This window comes from Trachurus japonicus, chromosome 7 (assembly GCF_045865225.1).
Source record: "Trachurus japonicus isolate A0001 chromosome 7, Traja_1.0".
Classification (NCBI taxonomy): domain Eukaryota; kingdom Metazoa; phylum Chordata; class Actinopteri; order Carangiformes; family Carangidae; genus Trachurus; species Trachurus japonicus.
The window spans coordinates 32,280,461-32,307,148 of record NC_140913.1 but is presented as its reverse complement, the minus strand read 5'-3'; the positions used below and the strand labels follow the sequence as shown (position 1 = coordinate 32,307,148).

Below are 26,688 nucleotides of genomic sequence, written 5' to 3'. Positions count from 1 at the left end.
CGTATGTGTAGAAAATATCAATCAAAACAACACATTTTAAAGCGTCGTGGCCAAATGAAAAGCCAGAGCACCACCAAACTCAGTAGGATGAATCCTCTGGGGATCACGAATGTCTGTTTGAAATATTTCTGCATAATGTTTAATAGTTGTTGAGCTATTTCAGTCTGAGCTAACGTTGGTAGCTATGATACAAAATTACATGTACTTACATATGTGAGCCATCAGATCACATTCTTCTATATTGTTTGGGCTTATTTTCAGTGTCCAGTGTACTCACAGAGTCTATGTACCATATAACTTAAATGTATGATTAAAAACAAAATAACTACAGTTCATGAGCGTGTTGATCACAAAAAAAACATCAACAAACAAATGCACTTTTTCATGTTCATCCTCAGCTCCTTCTCCTCCAGAGAACGTAAGAAAACATTGATATTTTTAGGTTTTCGACAAACCCATGACACAAATACACTGTAGGAGACGATTCACTGCTGTACTACTCGTACATAACAGGTTATTTTACTGGTGAAGCAACAGGCGGCCAAGTTTCCTCAGGGAAGTCGCAGTGCACGGTGAAAAACAAACTCAGTCCTCGAGTTTCTTCACATTGTCCTTTCACCATCCGACGAGCAGCCGAGTCCACGTCGGCTTCACATCCTTCCTTCAAACCTCCTCCTCCTCCTCCGTCCGCTGAGGTCCGGTTTCTGTGTGACGGTGCTCATAAGCAGTCCGATGAAATAAAAAAAATAAAAAAACAAAACAAAAAAAAACACCAATCAAACAAGATGGCAGCAGTGGATGGCTTGGACGACGCTCTGCTCTCGTGTCGAGGCTATACACCCAGCAGCATGCCCATGAAGTCTGAACCGTTCTGTATCGTGATGGAAGCACCGGCGGCGTTATCCACAAATATGGACGTGTACTGTCCGGCCTGCGGAGGTAAATAATAAAACGACATTGAAGCAGAGAGTTTGTACAAATACACAGGTGTTTTTTTGTTTGTGTGTGTGTGTCTGTCAGTGTGTTTCTCACCTGGAGCTCCAGCAGCCCCTGAACGCTGACCGTGAAGATCTTACTGTTGCTCTCTAGTCCGACGATCATCTCCAGTGAGCTGCAATCACATTACAACAGAGTAAATATTGTGTTTTCAACAATATATTAAGACGTTGTTCAAGTGAACCAAGTACAAAATAAAAGCCGAGTCTCAAATAGACACTGGTCCCCGCCGGTACTGGGTCTATTTTCTGTGCAAGTTCTTGTGGATGTACGAAACCTCTCGAACCCCACCACATCACCTTTGAACAGTTCCTAAGCTGCTTCATTCATGCTATAGAGTTTTCAACCAGTCTGAAAATTAAAACCCAACCCAACCTGCGGATGTTAAAGCCCGGACCCGATGAGCCGAACTCACTAGCACTAATTCTCAACACGAACCTACCAAAGAAAAAACAGAAAAGAAGGAAACCTGTGGCCCGATGCAACCGATTTGTATTTTCAGCCTGAACCAGCATGTCCAGTCGAGTTGGTTGGTCCGGCCCGATGAGTACTTTAATTCGGGGATACAGTAGTTGGATGGCAATGCTTAGAGGGATAGTTCAACATTTTGGCAAATTGGCCCATTGCCATAGTCCCTATAGTCTTAGCAGTAGGTTCGTTACCTTTAATTGACGGTGCAAGCTGTTTTTAGAACGGTGGAGCAGAGCCGTGAGCTGCTCAGAGCTACGCTACGGAGGCTCATGGGATTTCTTGCCTCATCAAACTCATCAAATACACAATCCAACAACTCCACAATGCTCTGGTGGACAAGTTGTGACCTGCACATTCACCACGCTATGAGATAATAACAGAACGTTACCAGACAGAGTTGTTTTAGAGCTAAATTCATGCAAAACCGCTGATGCGCGTTCCCGTCGGGCACAGTTTTTCTGCATTTGGATTGTGTATTTGATGAGTTTGATGAGGGAAACCAAGAAATCCCATGAGCCTCCGTAGTGTGGCTCTGAGCAGCTCGCGGCTCTGCTCCGCCATTCTCAAAATAGCTTGCGCCAACAATTAAAGGTAACAAACCTACTGCTATGGCTATGGGAATGGCTAGTGGCTACGTCATCACATTCTAAAACATCACTTCCGTGTCCAATCGCAGGATATTCAGTATAGAAACAATAGGCAGAGCCGGGTCAGAACACCGCGGGAGCTTTCATTTATGAATAAATAAACATATATATTCATGTATATGAATTCTGAATGACTGAAAGTGAATTCACTCTGTGATTTATTTTGATCAGTCAGCTGTGTTTACCGTTTCAGGTGTCATAGATGGTTAGACAGACTAATTTGTCCGCTAACACATCCTAAAGTTTGACTTGTCAGAGTTTTTCAGTAGAGAAGCAGCTCAGGTTTAAATGTCGGGAGTCACTGTGGGGACGAAGGAAACAGCTGTAAAGTTAACCTCGTCCCTCTCTTTTCTACAGTCTATGGTCCCTCTGCACATTAACGAGCCTGTCTGTCACCGTGCCGCACCGCGGTCACCGTGATGTGTTAACGTTACAGGATTAATTAAAACACACAACGTAAACAATGCGACTGTATACATGTGTAATACTACCGGAGGAGGCCAGTGAACCAGTGGATCGCGGTGGTCCAGTCACGGAGGTAAACGTTAGTTAGCTAGTAGCTAGCGCTAAACATTAGCTCATATAACGTCTCTATGTAACTTATAAGTGTGTGTGTATGTATGCGCGTGCATGCGTGTTTTGGGGGGGCAGCAATGAAGAACATGTATTGCTGTATACGTTAGCAGCAGGAGTTGGACACGGAAGTGACTCGTGACGTCATACTAGCCATTCCCATAGGGATTATGGCAATGGACCAATTTGCCAAAAATGTTGAACTATCCCTTTAAATCCGGCATTCCTTCTATTCACACTCTTTCAAGCAACCAATTTGATAAATTTCCAATCTTTGCTGAGCAAAAGATTTATTTGAGATTTACGGTAGCCTACCTTTACATGTTTGGAGTTGTCATTCACACACCTATCTAATAAATTAGCTTGGTGTGTGAATGACAACTTTTATCTCTCCACTTCAACGTCAGTTGTTAGCGGCCCTTTGTGGACACCAGATTGTTGCATCCAAAAATCATCATTTCCTTTTAGCTTTTGTTGACAGTGAATCAGTTTGTTTGTTTCCACTGTAACAAAAATCAAGTTTAATTTAAATCAATAATGCACAGACAGAACCCAAACAGGTGGTTTTATCTACTCCGGCTAATTACAAGTTCAGATGGCGACCGAGGGGCTTTTATTGTGAAGCAACGACAGGAAGTACAATAACTTTATGACCAACAATAGGGCTGACAGCCACTGTTTTATAGGTTGTTGCATCTGAAATACAGCACATGCCAGAGCAGATGCTGAATGATCTTAGATTAGGTGAAAGAAAACCTGAGTTCACTTCAGATCAATGAAAGAGCTGCTGACTGAGGCTTTGTCAGGACACATCTCTACACAGGTACAGCATGTTGTTAATTAATGCTAATTACTAGGTGGATTTTGTTATCCTTGGATGTAGCCAGGCTAGCTGTTTGAGCTTGTCTCCATGTAGTCTAAGTTAACACCAGCAGCAGCGGCGGCGGTGGTAGAGTCAGTCGATCGATCTTCTTATCTAAGCAAAGAAATAAGCGAATACGTTTATTTTCCAAATGTCAGAAATGTTCTTCTTTCACAGCTCGGTGCCCACAGAGTCTGTATAAACGGCTGTAACATCGCTGCAGGCTGTAAACCACACACAGCACCGGCCGACTGAGGAGCACTGGCTCCTGTTAAAGTGGAAAACGCTACATTTTTATGGCAAATCAATCACGTTTGTCTTCACTCCAGCGGCCGTCGCAACGAGAGCCTCATTGCACATTCTCTGCATTTTCATGTGTGGGAGAGCGAGACTGGCTGGGGCTCTTCTGGGTTAGGTAACCCATCATAATAATATTATTTATATGCTCCACACATTGTACCACCACCACCATCATCATCATCATCATCATCGAGCAGCTCTGTAACGGTCTGGGGGAGACTTCAGGGAGCAATTCATTCCAGCGATTTTCACTTCACTTTGTGTAAATAGAAATGCTGAAATATTGGAAAAGACCTCCGAGCCGCTCCCGGGTGGATTTGTAACTTTTTTCACCACTGAATCAAATCAAATACTTCATTATCTGAACTCCCCTCCTCACTTCCCAAATAAGGGCATTTCCCTACAGCGTTTGCTGCTGGATATTACAGGGCCAGCCTGCAGGGAGTCAAAGGTGAGTCTATAAAGATTAGTTAGGCGACAGGGACGAGAGGACATTTCCTTTAAAAGACCTGCTCTGCTTTTTTTTTTTTTATACAGGAAATGCCAAACTGGTTCCACACAAACTGTAACAGACAACACCTTTAACAGCTCGTAAATCCCGGGCCGAAAGTGAAGGCAGCATTAAACACCAATAAAATATCGCTGTTTTGTAGGAAAAGTAAACAAACTGTCAAAACAAGAATGTCAAGAATGTGTGGCACGGTGGAAGTCGGATTAATGACCTCCCTGAGATAGATTTTTATTGACGTCTGTATTATTGGCGATCGGTGCGGTATCGCTGACCAACATGTGTTTGAGCTATAACAAATGAAAACCACATGGTCACACGGGGTGTTGGAGACATATTTGATTTAGATTCAGACGAGAAGTTCTGCAGCATTTTAAACAATGATACTTAAAGGGATAGTTCAACATTTTGGCAAATTGGCCCATTGCCATAATCGCTATAGTCATAGCAGTAGGTTCGTTACCTTTATTTGTCGGTGTAAGCTATTTTTAGAACGGCGGAATTTCTTGGTTTCCCTCATCAAACTCATCAAATACAAAATCTCAAAACTCCAAAATGCTTTCGTGGACAAGTTGTGAGCTGCACAATCACCACGCTATGAGATAATTACGGAAGGTTACGAAACAGAGCCGTTTTCGAGGTAAATACAGGGTAAATACAGAGTTTGCTTGCTGAAAAACTGTCCCTGAAGGCAACGCGCATCAACAGTTTTGCTTGAATTCCCCTCTAAAACAACTCTGTCTGGTAACGTTCTGTTATTATCTCATAGCGTGGTGAATGTGCAGCTCACAACTTGTCCACGACAGCGTTTTGGAGTTGTTGGGTTGTGTATTTGATGAGTTTGATGAGGGAAACCAAGAAATTCCCTTAGCCTCCATAGCATAGCTCTGAGCAGCTCGCTGCTCCGCTCCGCCGTTCTAAAAATAGCTTACACCGACAATTAAAGGTAACGAACCTACTGCTATGACTATAGCGATTATGGCAATGGTCCAATTGGTCAAAACGTTGAACTATCCCTTTAAAGAAAATATAAAACCTACGTGTATCTGTGGCAGAGCGACTCGATGCAGATCAGAACCCGAACGTTGTCCCGGGCCTTGAGCTGGCTCTTACTCCTCTTCACCTCGTTGTGATCTGTGAGGAAGTGAAACACCAAAACCGTCAAGGTTCAACAAAAACATAAACTAAAACTTAAAATGTTCATGTAATTAAATCCTGTTTGTTTGTTTTTTATTATTGTATACGTTTATTTTGATCTAATTTGTCTCATCTCTTAGTTCAGCTGGTGACAGAGGGGCTTTTATTGTGAAGCAGCCACAGGAAGTGCAATATATTTATGATAGAGCTGACAGGGGCTGTTTTATAAACCAGTTGTTTCCACTTTGTTGATAGCTATAGTCAATTCATGTTCAGTCTAGTTTTTTAATCAATAATGCACAGAATTTGGCAAACTCTGGCTAACTGAAGCCGAAGCTGAAGAACGTACTGAAAGCAGGACATTCTGAGAAGTTAACTCAGATTACAGCTAAAAGAAAATGACGAGTAAAGCTTTACTGCTTTTTTTTAGTCAGTTTGTTGAGTTTGTTTGGCTCCAAAACTCAAACATCAAGTTTAATCAATGACACTCAGCTTTTTGGATCGTTGCATCCAAAAAATATCTATTTTTTTTTTAAATGTTTGTTGACAGTGAATCAGTTTTAATTCTCAAATGCTCCGCACATCCAAAAAAAAATCATCCTGGCTTATGTCAAACGTGGACAGATGCCGGTGGGCGGAGCTTTGCTGGGAATTAAATGTTGTCAACCAGCTAAGACGGTATAAGTTGTCCTGCTGTAACAGTTTCAACAAAACAAAGACAGGGATTTAGAGATCAGCGAGTCAAACACACACCCCAAAAAAACACCCACAGAGGAAAGTTACCGATCTGTGATTTACCGATGTGGACGTTAGCGGAGAACTGGTAGATCCCTGTGATGGGAGCGGTGAACCTCCCGGTGGACTGGTCCATCCCCGACCCTCTGAGGAAGGCTCCTTTAGCAGGAGGCTGGAAATAAAGAAGATTCACATTAATGTTGACATATTGGAGTAATATTGGCCTCTTATACTCCTTTTAGGTGTTCAAACTGGTAAAACATGGCATTTTATTTCCTAAAGGTAAATCTTAGCAAATGTTTCACGTCAAATTCAGTTTTGGCAAAGTTTGACCCTCAAATCTGGGACGAGTCCTTGAGGCAGGCATCACCAAATCGGACCGAGTGATGGTTCGATCCGAACCCGAGACCAATCTCTAGATCATTTTTTTTCTGACGGGACAGCAGGCTCAGCTATATGTTAATTGTCAATACGACAGCTTCACTCAATTGAGCCAATCAAATCGTTTGTTTACCCAGTGTGTCCGAGAGAGAAAGAGAAAGAAGACGGAGTGATGACAGCATTGACTTGCTCCAAAATAAGAGAAGTTGATGCTGATAACCAAACTTTTAAAGATGAATAGCATTGACTCCAAGCCAAGATTCAAACTACTGGCAGGGCAGTCACGTGCCTGTTTGTCTCAGTAAGGGTGTTTTCCCTGCAAGTCAAAGGTGAACCACCAGGCGGATCGTGGCCTTGGTTAAAGCACGTGTGTGTGTGTGTGCGTGGGGGTCGTTCAGCTGGTGGGTCTCTTGCGCGCACAATGTGATGCCGTAGTGGTGCGTATTCGGTAGACTTGTAGTTCTTGAGACCGGTCTCAAAACCACTTTTTTGTGGTCTTGGTCTTGTCACGGTCTCGACAGTGTTTGGTCTCGATCTTGTCTCGGTCTCGGGTCTCTCGGTCTCACAATGTCTCGGACTGGCAGAACGGTCTCGAAGGGATTTATAGCCTACAATATCCAGGCAGGCATGCTTTTTATTTGGGTATCATTATTTATTAGGGGTGTGACGAGTCCCACGAGATCTCGCGAGATTAAACTTGACGATATTTCTCGTCGTGTTAAAAATCTGTCCCGCGAGATTTTTTTTTTTTTTCTATGTTAAAAAATGTAAAGCAGGGTTTGCACTACCGGTTACCATTACTTTGCACCCCTTTCCACTACACAGTTATAACTCTACTCGACTTGGTTTAGGTGCTTTTCAGTCACAGCTGAGTTCTTCATTCCTCCTCAGTAAAAACGAAACTTATTAACCAGCGCATCCAGCGCTAATTAACGACTCTGTGGCGGCCGCGACTCTCTCTCTCTCTCTCTCTCTCTCTCGCGCGCACACACACACACACACACACACACGGGCACATGGACAGGTCGCGCTGTGACGGTAATAAACATATGCGCTGACCGTCCGACGTGGGAGGGTGGGAGGGAGGGGGGCGGGGGGATCTGAGTATCCGAGTAGTGAAATGGCACTGGGGGGGGAGGGGGGGTCGCTGCCACTACTTAAAAAAATCCTAGAGGAAACACTGCACATTATATTGTTTGCACTTGAAAAAAAGAAATAAATATTTAATTTAATTTAATTTATATTAACTTTTATAAATTTTAGTTTTAGTTTCAATTTGTGGAAGAAGAAATGTATTTAAAGCTCATGCTTACATCATGGATGTAAATAGTTACAATAAAACATTTCAAAATGCAAGTGCAACTCTGTTAAATAAAAGTCTGTTGGTCCAGTCATATTTTGTCATTGTAGCTTTCTTAAAATCTCGTCTCGTCTCGATCTCGTGAACCCAATCTCGTGTCTCGTCTCGTCTCGTGAGATGAGTGTATCGTCACACCCCTATTATTTATACTTTACCCTTTCAAGTGGTACCAATCACATGCGTTTTGTGACACAGACGCGTTGGCACTCGTCCTCTTGCGTTCTACAACTCATGCGGAATAGCAAAATATGGTGTAACTAGTTGGTTTTTTTTGGTCTCGTTCTCGGTCTTGAGCTCAACTGGTCTTAGTCTTGACTTGGTCTGTCTTGGTCTTGGTCTTGTCTTGGTCTTGATACTCTCTGGTCTTGGTAGTGTCTTGGTCTCGGTTCAGGCGGTCTTGACTACAAGTCTAGTATTCGGTGCGACGTGGTTGTTTCCTGCTTCTCAAGCCGGTTCTCCCTCGGTCTGTAGCTACGTATCTCTCCTACTGTTTCCCGCGGAGCTCTGCCCCGTTTTGAAGGAGAAGGAAGCCCGTATGTGGAAACTTAGACATCGCCGCCGAGATGTAGAATGTGTGTTACAGAAGAGAAGCACACATTTCAGGACCACTGACTTTTTTATCATCAGAACAGACATGTCCTGTGGCCTTGGCCATGGCCACCTTGGTCTAAAAAAAAACAAAAACAGGGAAAAACCCTCATTTATTCTGGCTTGCTCTCTTTAGTTGAAATACAGGCCTTAAATCATTTGCCTGGGGGTTACTTTTATTCATGGTAGTTTACTATACAAGTGCACTATGCTAAATGTATATATATATATATAATAAGACACCATTTGGACTTTATAAGGTTCGGACCTTTTACTTGGATGAAAGTTTAGTAACTGGACCTCAGTGAATTTTAATTGAATACCCCTGCTCTACGGCCTGTGAAGACCTACTTTTTCATCCTCTCTCCCTGCTCGTGTCCACCTCCTCCTTTACTGCTGACTCTGCTCAAACGTTAAACATACAACTTTCCAAAGCCGTAGTAACACGTCCTCACAAACATAGTGCTTCATTAGCGTGTTAAATAGTTCGGCAAAGCTTGTCAGGCCCATCCCAACACAGCATAGTTCTTCCACTACAGCATGCTGTTTCGAACAGTGTCTATTTCTGTCCTCTCCACACTTTATTCCAAGTCAGAGACAGAGTGCCTTTTGTATGCCGCCCAGAGAGTGATGTGTAGAATTGAAAAAGTAGGTATTTTTGACCAAAAGAGCCAGAGTCTTGGGTCTCGTCGGGGAGCGGAGTGGCACTGCATGCTTCACCAGTGCCAGTTACCAGCGAGGGGATGATCCGCTCATAATTCCCCCACATGCACAAAAATAAGCGACGATTACCAAACACTCACAAGACAGAGGAGAAGCAAGTGGGTCAGAAACAAACAGACCATGTAAAAAACCAGGCTGAGGGAGGAGGAGGAGGAGAAGGAGAGAGGAGGGGGGGGGGATTAGCCAAAACTTTACTTTTTCAGCCACAGGCGGGGGAGCAGAGCTGAACCGGTTCATAAACATTTACTTGGTTTCAAACAAACATACCGTCTGAAAGTTCTGGAGCTCCACCAGCGTCTTCTTATCCACCACCACGGGGCCCTTGAGCTTGCAGTGGAAAGCCTCCTCTATCCGCCGGTACGAGGTCATCCCCTCCAGGGTCAGCAGCGCCGTCGGCAGCTGGCTGGGGCTGGTCTGTCTGTCCAGAGCCGCCGCTCTCCTCTCCGTCGCCTCTGACGGGACAAAACACAAACCAGTCCAGAGCGAGAGAGAGTTAACACAGATTACTCATCATCAAGGCAAGGCAAGGCAATTTTATTTGTATAGCCCGTTTTTACAAACAGTTTGTCTCAAAGGGCTTTACATGGCATCATAACAACATCCTCTGCCCTTAGACCCTCACATCAACTGAGGAAAAACTCCATAGAAAACCCTTTTAACAGGGAAAAATCAGAGAAAGCTCAGGGTGAGCAACAGAGGAGGGATCCCTCACCCAGATGTTGTTACAGACATCAATGTGGAGAGAAACTAAAGTGGACGTTGTGTTGTGGATGTAAAGTCGTGCACAGACATATAGATATTTTGGTTTCGTTGTGTTCTCAACCCATCCTAGCACAACTCCATCAAGAAACCCTGTCCTGGTCTTGCAATGTTGCATCTTCATCCATTTTATCTATCCATAAATAGTCTGTTGGTTTCTGTTGGATACATGTGTGTTTTTCCTGTTTTATGAATTCTGTTGTTATGTCCTTGTGTTTATTTCAATGGCTTTTAACACCTTGCCAGGAGGACTACAGTCGGAAACTAGCCGTTTTACATTTTATTATGTCCATTAATGTGCATTGTCCTCCTTAAATAATAAATAAATAAAAAACTAGAAGAGGGTTTTCATCCTAAACGTTCAATATTCAACATGTTCCTACCTTTGATCATCTCTTTGAACTCCTGGAGAAGAACTTCCTGGGTGACTTCGGCGCCAGGAGAACCAGGAGGTCCCTGTGGGCCGGGGGGTCCTGGAGGACCAGGTGGGCCCGGCTGGTGGAGCGAACATTAGCATGATCAAATGGAAGTGAATAATCTTTAATTAAAAAAGAAAAAAAAGCAATACCAATCAAAAAAAAATTCTTTTGAAGGATTTTTACCAGGGGACGTTTGCGCTTGCGACACTTTCCAGGGAAGTTGCCAACGGGTCTTTTGACAAAGTCCATCCATGATCCCAGTGGGTCGACTCTCTGGTGTTCAGAAACCTAAAATACAACATGTTCCCACATCAATTACAAGTCTGACACCAGTAGCAACTATTATGAAACAGAGCACATTAAAGCAGAAGTCAGCAATCCGGTCGTTTTGGCTAACTTCCTGTCAGCAGATGGAGTTAGCAGTCCCCGCCCTCGTCCCTACGTCACCACATTCACGCGCATCCCTTGGCTGCACACACAGAGAGGACCGCCCCTTTATGCCGTGTTTCAGACCAAACACTCTATACAAGTGATTGCTGTCGGAAGATATAACTATTTAAGACTTATATTAACAAAATATTCCGCTTACTTCTGCTTTAAGTATAACAGGAACAGCATAATACAGAGCAGTGTTTCTCAACCAGCGGTACTCGGACCCCTAGTGGTACTTGGTGTAATTGCAAGGGGTACTTAAAACGATACAATATAATTTTATTGAGCAACCTTTTACAGACTGTTATCATTTTATTAAAATAGTGACCGGATACAAACAGTGGGGCGATCGTTCATTTGCTGTTGCAGCTCCCAGGCTGTGGATCAGACTGCCACCCGACATTCGCACCATTACTGACCTCAGCCTTTTTAAATTGAAGCTAAAGACGCACTTTTTTAGATTAGCATTTAACTCTGACTAAGGAAGTCCTGCTCTTAAGTGTACTTATTTTTGCCTGTTTTTATTCTACTGTATGCACTTTTAGAGGGCCTTTAACACCCTGCAGCACTAGTAGCACTTTCTTGTGTCTTCTTGCAGCACTGTGGCACTTTCTTGGGTTTTTATGTATTGTTTTTATGTATTATTTTATTGCCTTGATGTAAAGCACTTTGGGTACCGTCTGGCTACTGTAAAGTGCTATACAAATAAATTTTGATTGATTGATTGAAGAAGCTACATTTTGATGATTTTGAATCACTGTCCTTTGTCTTTTTAGTTTCGGTGAACAGCCTCCATTAATTTCTTAATTAGGCTTTTATTGTGAAATATCACACAGGAAGATGGTGTAAAACTCACTAATGTGCAATGTTCAGTGTACAGCGACTTTTGAAATCACATATTTGCCTTCAGAACCATTAATAACTATGCAATGATGCAATTAAAAAGGCTGTTTATATTTCTGTCAAGTCAGTTTGGGACTTTTTTGGTAAGCGGGGGTCCTCAGAGTTGCTAAAGAAAAAAATATGAGAACCGATAAGGCTGAGAAACACTGGTAGAAAAGATGGTAGCACTGAAGCTAAATCCAATGCATCATTAAACTGAACACAAAAGATGAAGAAACTCTTTCTGCTCCTTTCATTTTGCCGTCCAAGTTTAGTTTCAGGTTCGCTTCATGCTTATTTTTTCATTCTCGATCGTCCACTCAGGTGCCACGTCAACTTCTTCTTATTTGCCCAATATGCTCAGACGAATGTAAACAAACCTTGTCAAGTGATTTTTTTTTTTTTTTTTTTTTTTGCAGCACATGAAAATTTCCATGAGTGCTCCGGTGAAAAATGAGTCTGCCTGTGTGATGTAGATTCTGTGGATTGCTGCAGAGCTCAGTTACTGTAGTTTGTAACAACATGTCAAAGATGGCCAACACTTTCTCCACCACAGTGTTTTCTTTCATTAATTCAACTCATCTGACTAATGTTGTGATGGAAAACTTAATAAACAAGATAACAAAAGTATACACAGTGTATATATATATATATATATATACCAGGGTGAGTTATGATTAAGGACTAACTGTAGGTATGTTCAATCTCCTTATCTGAAATATCTCATTTATGATAAATTACTGTATTAGAGACTGGGGATAAACTCGTAAGAAGGAACAGTTTTCTGCTCAGTGCTACGACTGGCATGTTTTCATTTTGGGTAAAATGTGAGTCTGAATGAATTCCAATTACAGCGAGCTCGGATTTTTACCCCCCAACCCTTCCACCAAATGTCAAGTGCCTTCAGTTGAGATAGAAGAGGAGATAAAGACGAGCCATGGAGGTGAGCTGTCTGAAATGGAATTTGTTTAGGTTTGGCAGCGGGACACGGATCACTTATCTGCAAAACCAACATGCCCCTTTCTTCACTGCTGAAGACTCGCCTCTTGTTCCACCGCAACAAAGTGACTCCTTGTTTGTCCTCTCAATACACTAGGATAAAAAAAAAAACTTTCCTTTTTTTTTAACAGTATATATATTTGGTATTTTGTCTCTCTTTCTCTCTCTGACAGCAGAGAAAATAAACAGCGCTAACAGGCGACGCTGCGCCGGCTGCATGTTGGATCCTCGTCTGTTTTTGTTGTGCTTTTGAGGCTTGGAAACAGATAAAAGAAAAACTGATTTGGTCAAGACGAGAGAATACTGAGCGAGCAGGCAGCACGGTGCTGTTTCCATAAGACTGGCAGCCTGTTGGATAAACTGCTTTTTTCCATTACTCTGTTCATTTTTCATATAGTTAAACATTTTGGGAAAAACTTCAACCTACAAAATTTTCTTCAGCTTTTCTTTTTTTTTTTTTTTTGTGGCCTGGAGGCGACCCAGACAAGCTGGTTACACAACATTGATATATCATCACTTGTTATGGAGGTTAGAGTGAACATGTTTGCAAACAGTGGCTTTCTTTTACACAGCCAGAAGTTATGGAGCTTCAATATTCACTCAGTTTTGGTCTCCACCGACTCCTCATTAACATGTTTGGCTCTTTAGCTCCTAAATGTTTCTATAAAGTGAGTTAAAGCCTACTCCAATTTTTGCTGAGACGTACATGAGACCACTAACACTTAGCTTAGAATAACACGAGGTATCAAATTGTATGTAAATGGCATTTGTGGTTTACAGAGGCTTCATTTTGAAGTTCTTATAAGCATGTAAAACTTGTCAAGGTATAATAATTAAATTCAAATTCAACATTTGATGGGAAGTCACCATCTTTTGGCAAACATGGTGGCGCGAATGTACGTGCCAATAACAAATAAAATACTTTGAACTTTGTGCACAAGTTTGATGCATTTTTGCATGGCATTTGAGACTCTCAACTCTGCAATCGTCCTGCCACCTTGCACTGTAAATTGTCAGATGTTGTCGATTCAATCTGACGTAAAGGCGACAAAAACCCACACAGTGTCAATTCTTCGAAGCCAGTTTCTGCACAGACTAAACAAAGGAGATATGAGGTGTTAGTTGGACAGTTTTTTGGGGAGTTTCAAACAGAGCCAGGCCAGTAGTTGATTTTCCAACAGATGCATGATTTGTACCATCTCATCATCTCAACTGACTCTTGACAAGAAAGTGAAAAAGCACATTGCCCCAAAGAGTCACGCTTTTCCTTTAACGTACCAGCTCTGTAAGCTTGAGCAAATATTACCATGCAGATGAAAGGCGTTTGTGTTTTTTTTTTATAATTTTTTTTTTTTTATACTGGTATTCCACGCCTGTGGCAGTGTGAGTATATTTCCATTGGGAATAATAGTAAAGCTGTGAATCATCACCTCCGACAGCTCGGTATGATTTAAAAGACACCCACGCGATCTTGACAGGCGGTGGACGCGCTTCCAAAAAAAGTAAAAACTTAACATTTGTTCTTGTGTTTGTGTCAAAGATCGTCTCAGTGCTCCAGAGATATGACACTGAGCGAGTCGGCCCACACATGTGGCTCATAATTACACATCTTAGAGCTGCATAATAATAATAATAATAATGATGATAAAAAAAGGGGAAAAAAAGTCAGAATATCACTGCCAGGAAATCAGCCATACTGTGAGCTTGTTATCCTCTTTAACACACGGCATTGTAATTAAACCATTAAAACCTTGCCCTCCAGGATTTTCTGTGCTCAAGGAAGAAAGGTTATGACAAAGGTAATTATTACCTTCATTTCTGAGCTGAAGAAAAATAACAGCAAATCTCTGTGTAAATAATTTAATCATCAGCTTTAGAAATAGTCGAGTCTTTCCATTAAATGACGTCGTGTTCTGTCTCTGCACTGTCAGACCATATAAGCTGCTGTATATGTATATAGTCTGCTGTATATATGGTGACAGCTGGGATGGTTCATGCAACTTGCCAAAAAGAAAAGTGATTCATTGTGTGCAGGTGAGTCTCTGTCTCGACTGCGAACTTCAAAGCCTCCACACACGCAGACATGAAAACCATATTGCATGATGATGACACAGAAAAACCCCTGTCAGGAGCTGTTCAATCTCTCGCTCTCTGCCGCCACCGCTGCTGCTATTGACTGTGGCGTTAAAGTAAACTATGGATCCCCAGTCCTTGCATAGCTCTGCATCATCAGCATGTAGACAAATGGCGAACAAAGTGGGGAGGGAGCGGATCCAGCAGGTATCACATCGTCTGGAGGAGTTGATGAAGAGCGATGCTTCTGGCTTTGATCAGCGCTCGATGTGCAGAGTGCCTCAAAGTGGCCTCGTCTGTCAGCAGGTGTGAGCGAACGCACGCCGTTCCAGCACCGCCGCCGACGGACGGAGAGAATGTGTCAGGTATTCTGTGGAAAGGTGAGAAACTTTAAATCTTTCTCGCCTGTGTGTTTATCCTCGCTGATGCGGCTCTAAATCATGACACGTTTGCCGAAGCTCAGAGCTCAAGAATGTGAAGCTTTTGTGTCCACGGCTGGGAGAAGAATTCACATCCTTCATCCGCAGAGAAGGAGTGAAGAAGTGTTCATCAGTCCTTCCAGATGAAATAAAGAAGAGTTTTTTGTGATTGTTGCAAAAAAATCCTTGATGATGCAGCAGGTTTTGCTAAAACAATTTGATGGAATATGCAGCTGGGTGTTCATGCATTTTTATGCAATGAATTTGCTAAAACTGCAGGAGCTATTCAATGAAAGAGAAAAGTGATTCCCCCTACAAAAGAGTCATAGGACATCCAATAATAAGCAAACATGCCACATCACAGAAAGTGCTGCGAATATTTAAGTTACAAAACGTACAAAACATTCCTGAGTCCAAAAAGGTTCTGTAACTTTACAAAATAAAGAATTTGCAACAAACTGTAAAAGAAAATCTTCTGGTGCGAGGCGATGGCGTTTCATGTCGCACAGTTACGTCACTTCATAACGTTCCCGAGGCAACAGGGGGAAAATGGCTCCTCCCTCATGTGTGAAGTGAACATGCAACATTTTTCAACTTCCTTGAGAGATGAACAGCATGTGACTTAGTTGCAACAAAAACGCGTTGTTTGTGAAATCATGCAAGCACCGAATTTTGCGCATTTTGTGCAGATGTGCATTTTTTGCGGCGAAAAGGGCAGCGTTTTTTCAAAGACGCTGAAAGACTTTCTTGAAACCCCTCGGTGTTTGTTTGAATAACCATCTGACGTGGCCTGTGAAAAAAAAAAGAGGTTTTGTGGGACGTAAACAGTCTAAGATCTGTCTGCTCCCATTCTACTCTGCTGTGGCGACGCAGGGACAGACAGAACTACTGCAGAACAGAAAATCTGCAGATTAATTCTGTTAAAAAAATATTAATATATTAGCAAACTAGAGCCCCAGGTTGAATTTGCCTGGAATTGTCCTTTAAGATACTCCTTATACAAGAGGAAACCCTGCTTTTAAACGTTTATATGAAGGAACATGAGGCTACAGAGCATATGCTTATTGGTGTCGAGCAATTGGGGGCTGGAAACATAACTTTCATAAGTTTTTGTAGAGATTTAAACATGTCACTTTTGAAAAGAGTCAGTTCCGTTATGCTAAGCTAAGCTAAAGCTAGGTATCGGTCTTCCCAACAGATCTTTTGCAGAAAGCCAAATGGGAACAGTTCACAAGATGTCAAACAGCTGCTTTAAATAAAACTGCTTACAACTAGATTATTACCATTGATGCATTAATATGATGCAATGACATGTTTTTGGAGGGTTTTTCTCATTTTTGTTGTTTTTGTAACAATTTGCATAATTTCCCCTCTTTGGGTCTCAAGCTGTTATTTTAATAAAACCATCACATTAGTTTAAAGGTGGAAGAAAACAGTGGAAGAAAACATTGGTTTAACCTTTAACATCGCACTGAGTTCATCTTAAGTAGGCTATGTCTGTTTTGTAAAATCATAACAGACAGATGAACTGCAGCTGAGAAAAAGTGCAACACGTGTCTGATCTGATCTGTATTAGAGCAGAAGTAGAAGTACTTTGAAAGTGAAGTTAAGTATGTAGTATTTAAGTAAATATACTTAAACATGTATTAATCCCCCCACCACTGAAGGTTTCTGGTACCCACAGTAAGTGTAGTAAAAGTGAACAGCAAAGGAGTTAAAGTGAGCAGAGGTTGTTTTATTAACCCACAGCAGAGAGTGTGTGTGTGTGTGTGTGTGTGTGTGTTTTCAGTCTTTGGATCAATCATGCTTGATTTTATTACCGTGAAAAAGAACGACTTGGGTCTGCATGAATAATTCTATTACGTGCGCTGCTTTAAGTGTGTTTGTCATGTAGTTTGAGGAAAATTAGGTTGAATTTATTTGAAGCAATAAAAACGGGAAAATATTTCCCCGGGGCAGCGTGCCACCAAAAACACAAACACAACTGTTAAAACATGTCTCTGGGGCTGCAACCAGATACTGAAACTCTAGCCGACTCGCAGCCAGCTCCTGAATTCTTCCATGTGTGTGTGTGTGTGTGTGTGTGTGTGTGTGTGTGTACAGTCGAACTTATCTTATTTTCTTTTAGGTGTTATCTGTTTTTCTACCTGTTCGTACACACTAGATGACATGAAACGTTTTGCTGCTGATAGGCTAAAAAAAAAGAAAAAGAAAAATGTTGCACAGGCAGGTTTTAAAGGTTGGACAGGATGATGGAGGGCCTTCGATAATCCCTTGTTTTTACATCCCTGACTGTGCAGCGCTGCTCCCTGTGCAGTCATCCATGCATGGGTGGACGAGGCCCAGGAGCCCGGCCCATCCCTCCCCGGGAGGCAGGGATCCCCACGGGCTGAATGCAATCGGACGGAGGAGGGAGGGAGGAAGGGAGGTGCTGCACTGCAAAAACTCAAAATCTTACCAAGAATATTTGTCTTATTTCTAGTCAAAATGTAATTTCTGGTCAAAACAAATCTCATTATACTTAAAATAAGACTCATCATATTAAAAAGTAGCTTGTTTTTAGAGACTTTTTAAAGGGGAACTGTGCAAGTCTGCTCGCTTTTCCGCTGTTCTGGTTATGCTGCTCTCAGCCATGTGCATTTGTTTACAACAAAGCCGGCGAAAAATCAATAAATGGAGCGGTGGATAACGTTACATAACATATACGATGTTACGGCGCGTGTGTTTGTGTAGTCTAAGGGATTACAGAGCAAGTTTGTGTGGCGGTGCTGCAGAGACGAGAGCTGGGACACCGGGGCGGCGACCGAGTAACTACACTGATGTTGCAAGGTTGGTTTTCAGCCGTGAGACGCCAGGTGGAAGGCAGAGAGCCTCCGTTCTCACTCGTAACAAGTCACAAGTCATGTAGTTAACGATCACAATTACTCCAGAGCTTTTTAATTAAGGTAAAAATGTAGCATAGCCACGGGAGAAATCCTGCTTAGTTCCTCTTTAAAGGTGTTCAGAAATGGCCATTTGTCCTGTTTTTCGAGCCTCCTTCCACTAGTTTTCACGAGTTGCCGCACAAGTTTAGCCGAGTAAGGAAAATGAATTTGATTGGTCGTTATCGAGCGGGCGGGATATTCAATGTTTGGGGCGAGCTCGAGCTCTGTGTGTGTGTGTCTCAGACGTTTGATTGACGGATGACAGATCCAATATCAGTGGCTGATGAATCGTGAGCAACGTGACGCATAATTCGTGCGCCTGCATTATCCAATGTGGAAAAAAAACTACCCTACTATCATCCCAGATTTACTCGAAAATAGAATTTTGCACGAAGTTTGGCCTATATCGTCTGATAGATGAATGATTACACTAATGTTAAGCACCATAGTGGAATCAAATTCATTTTTCTTTTCTGTACACCTTTAACTTCTTTCAAGCATATTTTCACTTAAAATCTGATAGTGGAGCAAGTTTTTCTTTCTTATTACAAGCACCTTTAAACTTTTTTGACTTATTTTAAGTAAAAATTTGTTTGAAACAAGTGAAAATTATCTTAAAACAAGTTAATTTTTAGGTGGTGAGTCTCATTTTAAATGGAAAGAGATTAGTTTTGACTAGAAATGAGACATTTTGACAAGAAGTAATTTGAGTTTTTGCAGTGTGGGGGGGATCCTTGGTAACCTGCGTGCATCCCAGTCATCATGCGTCCACCCCCGTGTTCCCCACCGCTGCACTTCACAGACTCGGGACTGCCGGAGGATTTATCACCCCACAGCTAAATACAGTTAGGCATGCAATGTTGACTCTGTTGCTCTCCTTACTGTGTTATTACTCAAATTGGCAAGCAACGTGTGCACAAAACATAATTACTCTATCACACTATGAGGATGCTGCTTATTAGCTCAACAAGTGTAGCAGCAGGAACACTGTTTGGAAGTGTAAATTAATTATAGTTATTACATAATGATAAGGTTGAGCAATGTGTCTTAAAACACGGCCTGACTTTGAGATGCAGCTTAAACAAAAAAAGGTGTGTGAGAGAGAGAAAGTGAATAAATTTGTGAAAAATCTGTTGATATAAAAAAAGGTGATTGCTTTGATCGCCCTGTCACATCTGTTTTGTGTACAAATTATAGCTTTGAAATTGGAGCGAATGCTCATTTTCCCTGTGGTAGGTAAACCGAGGCGTTGACACAAGTCTGACTCCCAACACAACATTTACTTCAGGTGGGAAGTCATTAGATCCTCCGTCCTCTGTATGATTAATTCGTGGCTTTGCATCATGTTACATAAGTACATACTGTGGTCGGATTGATTTTTCTTTTTCTAGGCTACTTGTTTTTTTTATTACGCAAAGTAGTTTGCTCCTGTCCTGTCAGGTTATTAGTGGAAAAATATTACGCAAGTGGCACAAACAGGGGTGTTGGTTCGAACATGTAGCCTACATTTAAGATTCAGTTTTTTTTTAATTGAATATATAATAATAGTTTGGAAAGACGATTGGCGCCGGCCGCTCTCGCAAGGATACAAGCGACTATGAAGACTTTTAGCTTAGCTCAGCATAAAGATCTCGCACTCATGTAAATACTGTAGTAACCTTGCGTACCTTGACTTTGGTTGTCAAGGTTACGCTAATAAACACATAAATACCTAGGCTACCCTCGTCACTGTGGTTACTATAACAACAGTCATGGCTTGGTTAGGGTTTAAGGCCGAAAGACTTATAGGGGAAAGTTTTTGCCTTGTGGGTTAAACTGAGTAGGCTAGTACCTCCGTTGCCGTGGTTACAACAACAACAAAAATGTGGATACTGTAACTCCAGACCAGAAGCCATAGATAAACAAGAGAGAAAACATAACATAAACTGCTTTTTTTTCTTCACACAGGATTAAAACACTGGTGTTTCTTGTGTGTTTTTTCCGACACTACCTCACTACGGCCACTAGGTGTCGCCTGGCCACAAAATGTAACAATAAAATCTGCTGCACTAAACAAAACGAACTTTGCTCTCGTTTTTTCTCGGAAACAGTCACCTAGTTTAATCAAAAGGTAATAAAATACACCTTTTAAGTCACGTATATATCTTTTTACACCTTAATAACGTTATAAAATGTGGATTTGTGACTTTTATAGGCAGATATCATTAGCCAGGGTTAGCTGCTAGCTGTGTCTTCATATACTGGACAGATATGACACTCTATACACTTTAATCTGACTAATCTAACAACCACAGATGCATTATAATTCCCATCATACGCATCTGCGAAACAAATCTGCAGAAATCATTTCTCTATCTTCATCTTCGATAACTAAATAAAGCGGCCATCTCCTGTTGACCAATCAGCTGTGTGGTTGTTTTTATTCGAAGCCTCAGTTTACTGTAAAATGCAGCAATAACTCTGAAATTGTGGTTTCAGGAACATGACCAGCACATGATAAGAATCAGGCAAGATTATTAAGGGATTTCTATAAATCTGGCATCAATCTCAAGTTATTACAAACGAAACAAAATCCAAATAAAACACGGCCCCTCTACGTCTGCGAGGTGAAACACACACGGAGCCGCAGTTTATTTTACTTGCATATTTCAGATGTAACGACAAAAGACCTTATTATTAATTGTTTCTTTTTCTTTCAGATGACTTCATTAGGTAATTTCTACCAAGTGTAACCTTTACTGGGGTCTGATGTGTTGAAAGTGAGAGTTCAACACCACCACCATCATCATCATCGTGGTCGTTGTGAAACAAACCATAGATAGGTAGTTGACACCGTCAGTATTGCAGCCCCCTGTTTCCTCTGGGACCTGAGCTCTTGTCTCTTGTGTGGAGGTTGAGCTGCTGCATTAATCATCACTGGGGATGAGAGAGAGGAAACAAAAAACCTTCGCCTCGGGCTAAACCCAGCCATTACTCAACACGCCGGGCGTGATGTTTGACTTGACTCCCCTCAATTACAGCCATCACAGATCCCTCGCTGCTCTCAACAAGTGACAGATTCCTCTCATCTTTTGGAGTGGAGAGCAATAAGGCTTACAAGAAAAAGAAAGAAAGAAAAAAAAAGAAAACGTGCACCTTTGACATATTGCTCCGAAATTATTGCACGGACGTGACGGCGGTTCACGGAAAGAAAGAAAAAAAAAAAAGTGCCTCAGTTATCGTCTCATTAAAAAAATTCCACTCTCTGTGCAACTCCACACCTCACTATTGTGATCACTTTCAAATGGAAAATCTCCCGAGGAATGCAGCAATGTGCGACTGCATGCTGCCAACAACGGGCCCACACACGGGATTGGTCAGATAGAGAGAAAGAAGCAAAGCAAAAAAAAAAAATGCCATCATAAGAACTGTTTCGACTGTTTTCCACTGGGCACAAGAGGAAAAAAAAAATGTAAATGTGGAGTGTAAATGTTTGGCCTGTTTGAGAACACACATTTCTTGCCAAGGCGCCTCCAATGGACGTGTTGTTTTCTCTGGGGCCTAACAGATGTGTAATAGGATAAACTTACAAACTACCCAAGAAAATCAAGTTTACAGCTTCTCACAGTGTGTGGTACACTGTTTTTTTTTTTTTTTTCCTTCTTCTTCAACACAAACCCAGGTAGAGAGCAACAACAAACCAACCAATGAACCAACCGACCAACCACCTTGTTCTGTTCGACGACGTCCCGAACCGTTAAAGCTCAGGTTCTCGTCGTCGGAGGTGACAATGTTTGGCAAAGACACGATCTGGCATAACACTGCAGCGTCTTACGAGTGATTATGTCATTACCCTGTGATTGTGGGAGATGAGATGAAAAGAATGTCAGAGAGGGAAGGGAGGGAGGGAAGGAGGGAAGGAGGCACTTGGAGGTGGAGGGGGGCGCTAATCCTCACCGAGGTGTTCCCTTTCAGGACCCTTTCTATGGGGCTTTGTGAGGGGCTTACACGGCACGCTGCCCCAGTTTTTCGTGGGCCGCACCGCCCCTATCGGATGTCCCAGACACCGCGGAGTCAGGCGGCTATAGTCCCTGTGAATGACAGAATCAATGAGGCTGCATGGGAACAACCCGACAACATCGCCACAGGTCTTTTTAAAGGGACAACGAGGAGTTTTGGAAAAGCAAAGCGTTTTCACACTACATTTATGAGCCTCCGCACGCACCGTGAAATTCTTTGACCGGCGCAAGACAGACTCATGTTTTCATTCATCAAGAATTAAAGTCAGAGGTTCGAAGACGATCACATACCGTCGTAGTTCCGACCATAAACGGCGATTCAGCTGCGTTATTCTCATGACTCGCCACGAAACCGAAAGTGAGGAAACGCTGGTCGGCTCGACCAGCATTTCCGCCACCACTAATAATAACAAAATAACGATAGAGACAAAACGATATATTTATCGAAAATGGGCCCATTAACAAGTGTGGGTAACGTAGATTCATCCACATTAATATGAGACTTTTTTATTGTCACAGAATTTTTCGTTCTGCCGCTGGAGAAACTCCTCGTTGTCCCTTTAAAGGGAAACCCTACAAGTCCGGTTTTGCTAACCCTCCTCCCAGCCATGTGCATTTGTTTTCAACGGGAAATCAATCCAATAGAGCGGTGGATATATAACATTATTTATCATCTACCATGTTACCGTGTGTATATTTGTGTAGTCTTATCTTTCATCAACAAGAGATTACGGGTTACGGGGCGCGTTACGTTTGTGTGGCGGTGTCGCCATGGAGACGAGAGCTGGGACACCGGGTCGGAGGCTCTGATCTTACAAGGTTGGTTTTCAGCCAAGAGACGCTCCATTCTCCCTGGAACTAGTTACAAGTCATTGATTTAACCAGCACTAGGACTCTGGAGCTGCTTCATTAAAGGGATACTTCACCCAAAATTGAAATTTCACTCATTATCTACTCACCCTCATGTGGACTAAGGGCTGGGAGAAGTCTCAGAGTCCTCCGTGGCTTCTCTGAGTTACAGGGGGTCTCAGCGTAGCAGTGCATGTCCATATAACATCTTGTTTGTAGCGGAAGCTCCTCTTCCTGGTTCGTCAAATTTGGATGAACCAGGGTCTGTCCTCAATTCATCCAAATTTGACGAATAAAACAAGCTTGAAATATAGACTTATTTAATTTTTTTTCAGGACAATTTCGCATTTCGGGGTTACAATACAAGAGGGACATTACATACGAGCAGCATGGAGGTATTTGGATGTTTTTTGGTGTGTCTTTTTGTTACGAAGACAGTTGGTATCCATTTGCAACCTCTGTAACTCAGAGAAGCCACGGATAACTCTGAAGCTTCTCCCAGCCCTTAGTCCACATGAGGGTGAGTAGATAACGAGTGAAATTTCAATTTTGGGTGAACTATCCCTTTAAGGTAGAAATGTAGGATAGTTCCTCTTTAAATATCTGCCCACCTAACTTTCCCAGGAGTTACATCATGGAGACCTCAGGGTGGGGTGGGGTGTTTGTGAAGGCGCTCAGCTCAGCTCGGCTCAGCTCAGCACCCTATGGGATGAGCCAGCCGGAGGAGTGAGATCCCAATGGGGTGCAACCCTCCAGCAGCAGCAGCAGGCCTGAGGGTTGACACAAGGTCATCCTTCATAGCTTGTGCTTTTACAGGGTAAAACCAAGTCAAATAAACAACCAGCAGGCCGCAACCACCTACAATGTGTTCTTAAAGATACAAAGGAGACCTCACTGCTCGGTTTTCAAGCAGGGGAGGGGAGGGGGGAGTTACCGTTAGGAGCTGCTGCTGCTGCTGCTGCTGCTGCTGCTGCTGCTGCTGCTGCTGCTGCTGCTGCTGGGGCGAAGGCTGGTTGGTATATAGGGCAGTGAGAGTTATATGAGAATGCCAACATAATGGGTGGGCTGAAAGCAAAACAAACAGCCGTCCGTTGGAAAACCCTCGCAAAAAATATGCAACACCCGGCAATAAACCAATAAATAACAAGACAAGTCAACGGCTACAACTGTTGCTCCCTGAAAAGTGGGTTTGTGCCACTGTAACGCACATTTTGAACACTTGATAGTGACAATTCAAGTTTTTGAATCTCTTCTGGTGTCCTCCTCCTGCCTCTTCTTTTCACCATTTTTTTTTTCCTTGGCTGGAAAATTGGTAGCAGACACCCACCCGCAGCGCGCACTAATTGACGCATTGATCAGCCTTCAGATGTCCACATTCCTGACATACCTCCGGAAGTCATCCATTTAGTCTTTCACACATTTTTTGGTCCTTCTCACTGTCTGAGGCCTGACCTGACCTGGAAGGGCACACCTGTCCTGTCCTGTTTTTTCTTTTTCTTTTTCTTTTGTTTATGTTTTTTTGTTTTAACCTTTTCCACACTTTATTTCTCCTGCACGCTGCCTGTGCTGACAGGAAACCTGCACATATCTCACATATCTGAAGCTTGAGCCTATCTCTCTAGTTATATGCAATATCGGCATAAATAAAGAAGCAGTTTTTAAAGGGACATTGTGTAACTCCTGTTATCTATTCACAAAAATCGATTATTTGGTTCAAAAGTCTGTTTTTCATTAATCAGTAATCCCCCCCCATCAACAAACTGAAGTGTTCCTTTCAGCTCTGAATGGAGCGTTACACTGATGCTGCATTCACCTGCAGTCGGGCAGACGGCCGTCGGTAACAAACCAGATGTCATTTTAGTCACAGAAGTCGAGAGAAAGCCGGTAAAACGTGGGTCAGGTAAACAATACGACATCGCCATGACAACATATTGTCACGTGTATTGTTTTGCCTCGTGCTGACGGACCACTTGTTTACATAGAGGCTTGTTTATGCCGTTACGTGCAGCGGCTGTCGTCCATCTGCCGTCCGCCCAATTTCACGTGAATGCAGCATGAAATATACGATTGTTGCGATATACAACCGCAACGCTAGATGGGAGGAATTCCTACACGATGTACCTTTAAACTTTAAACACAAGACGTGCACATTGTGTTTTCTCTCTTCTCACCTTGATGCTTCCGCCGCCGCCGCCAACCTCCTCGCTGTTGGAGAGCGTCGCGTTGTACTGTGTCGTCTCTGTGTGTTGTGGGGTGGCGGATGGCTCCTTCGGCCTTTTCTTCTCCTTCTTGGCGTCCACCCCGTCCAGCAGGACACACTGAGTCCAAAACACTGCAGCCACCAGCAGCGCCAGAGGCCCGGCCCCGCCACACCACCACATCTTCACACTCCACCACCACCACCACCCGGAACCGGCCTGCAGAAACCACACTGACTGGGATCTGCTTCTTCTTGTGATGGACCGGTTGTGCGATCACACTGAGGATGCCCACAAGCCTCTCTCTCTCTCTCTGTCTCTCTCTTTTTTTTCACACACACACACAAAAAAAACACAAAAACACCAAGTCCCAACGGGGAAGAAGGAAGGACCAGAGGAATGTGGCTTCAGGGACTCCCCGTCCAAGAGACTGTCAGACTGACTGCTGCTGCCGCCGTCGTCGTTGTTGCTCCCCTTTCTCTTGATGAGCTCTCAGCACACACACACACACACTCAAACACACACAGACACACAGAGAGAAAGAGTTGCAGGGGCACTGTTAACTCTAGACAAGAAGAAAAAGCCAGGAGGCTTACTCAACTATGAAATGTGTCAAGCAGCAGAATAGTCCAAGGGAATGACAGATCGGCACAGATCTGACAGCAAATAAACCCATTAGTGAGATTTTTCACGCTTTCTGCTCTGTTGGGGGGTGAGGTGTGGAGGAGGAGGAGGAGGAGAGGGAGGGTGGGTTAGGGCACAGGGGGGCAAAAGAAGAGGCAGAGAGGAGGAGGGGCGTCCGAAACTGAGGGTGGTTGGGGTTGGGGCTGCAGGGGTTAAAAGATGGATGGTAAAATATTCTTCTCTACTAATAAAAATCTTCTTTTCCTCGTCTTTATTTTATTTGCAGTTTCTCGCTCCAGCTCAGTGTTGGAGGTGGAGGTGTTGGAGGTGGAGGTGTGGTTGCTGGAAACGCTGCAAGATCCACAGGCGTTGTTGGGCTCTCAATCATCAAAAGATGCAGCTCAGTTCAGTTCAGTTCAGTTCAGTTCAGTTCAGCTCAGCTCAGCAGCAGCAAATCAATACCTGTCAATCAAATCAAATCAATCCACACAGCAGGTACAGGTATACGAGCCGCCCTTCCTCCCCCTCCTCCTCCTCTTCTCCACCCTGCAGAGATGCAGCGGAGCGCACATCGCCAAGAAAGACAGAAGATGGATGGATGGATGGATGGATGGATGGATGGATGAGGTCCAGTTCCTTCTTTTTCGTCTTCTTCTGAACTGGTCTCACAGGGAAAAAAAAAAAAAAAAAAAAAGTTTGACTGATTGTCCCAACAAAGTCCAGGTCCGAGTGTTAATGTAAATGTGTGATGTGTTGTTGTTGTTGCACTCTCCCTCAGTCAGTCCCTCTTGGTCTCAGCTGCTCCTTTGCTCTCTGACTGACTGAGCTCGC

At 42.9% G+C, this 26,688-nt stretch overlaps 1 protein-coding gene across 1 annotated transcript; it reads right to left on the bottom strand.

Annotated features, from left to right (window-relative positions):
* Positions 1-25,984, bottom strand: c1qtnf12 (C1q and TNF related 12). The gene is made up of 9 exons (XM_085782898.1): positions 25,590-25,984; positions 25,207-25,538; positions 10,643-10,747; positions 10,424-10,535; positions 9,549-9,733; positions 6,293-6,401; positions 5,398-5,491; positions 1,033-1,111; positions 1-931 (listed from the first exon to the last, which is right to left on the bottom strand). The coding sequence occupies exons 2-9, from the start codon at positions 25,414-25,416 to the stop codon at positions 833-835; spliced, it is 993 nt and encodes a 330-aa protein (XP_085639024.1). The 5' UTR covers positions 25,417-25,538; positions 25,590-25,984; the 3' UTR covers positions 1-832.
* Between the last annotated feature and the right edge of the window lie 704 nt (positions 25,985-26,688).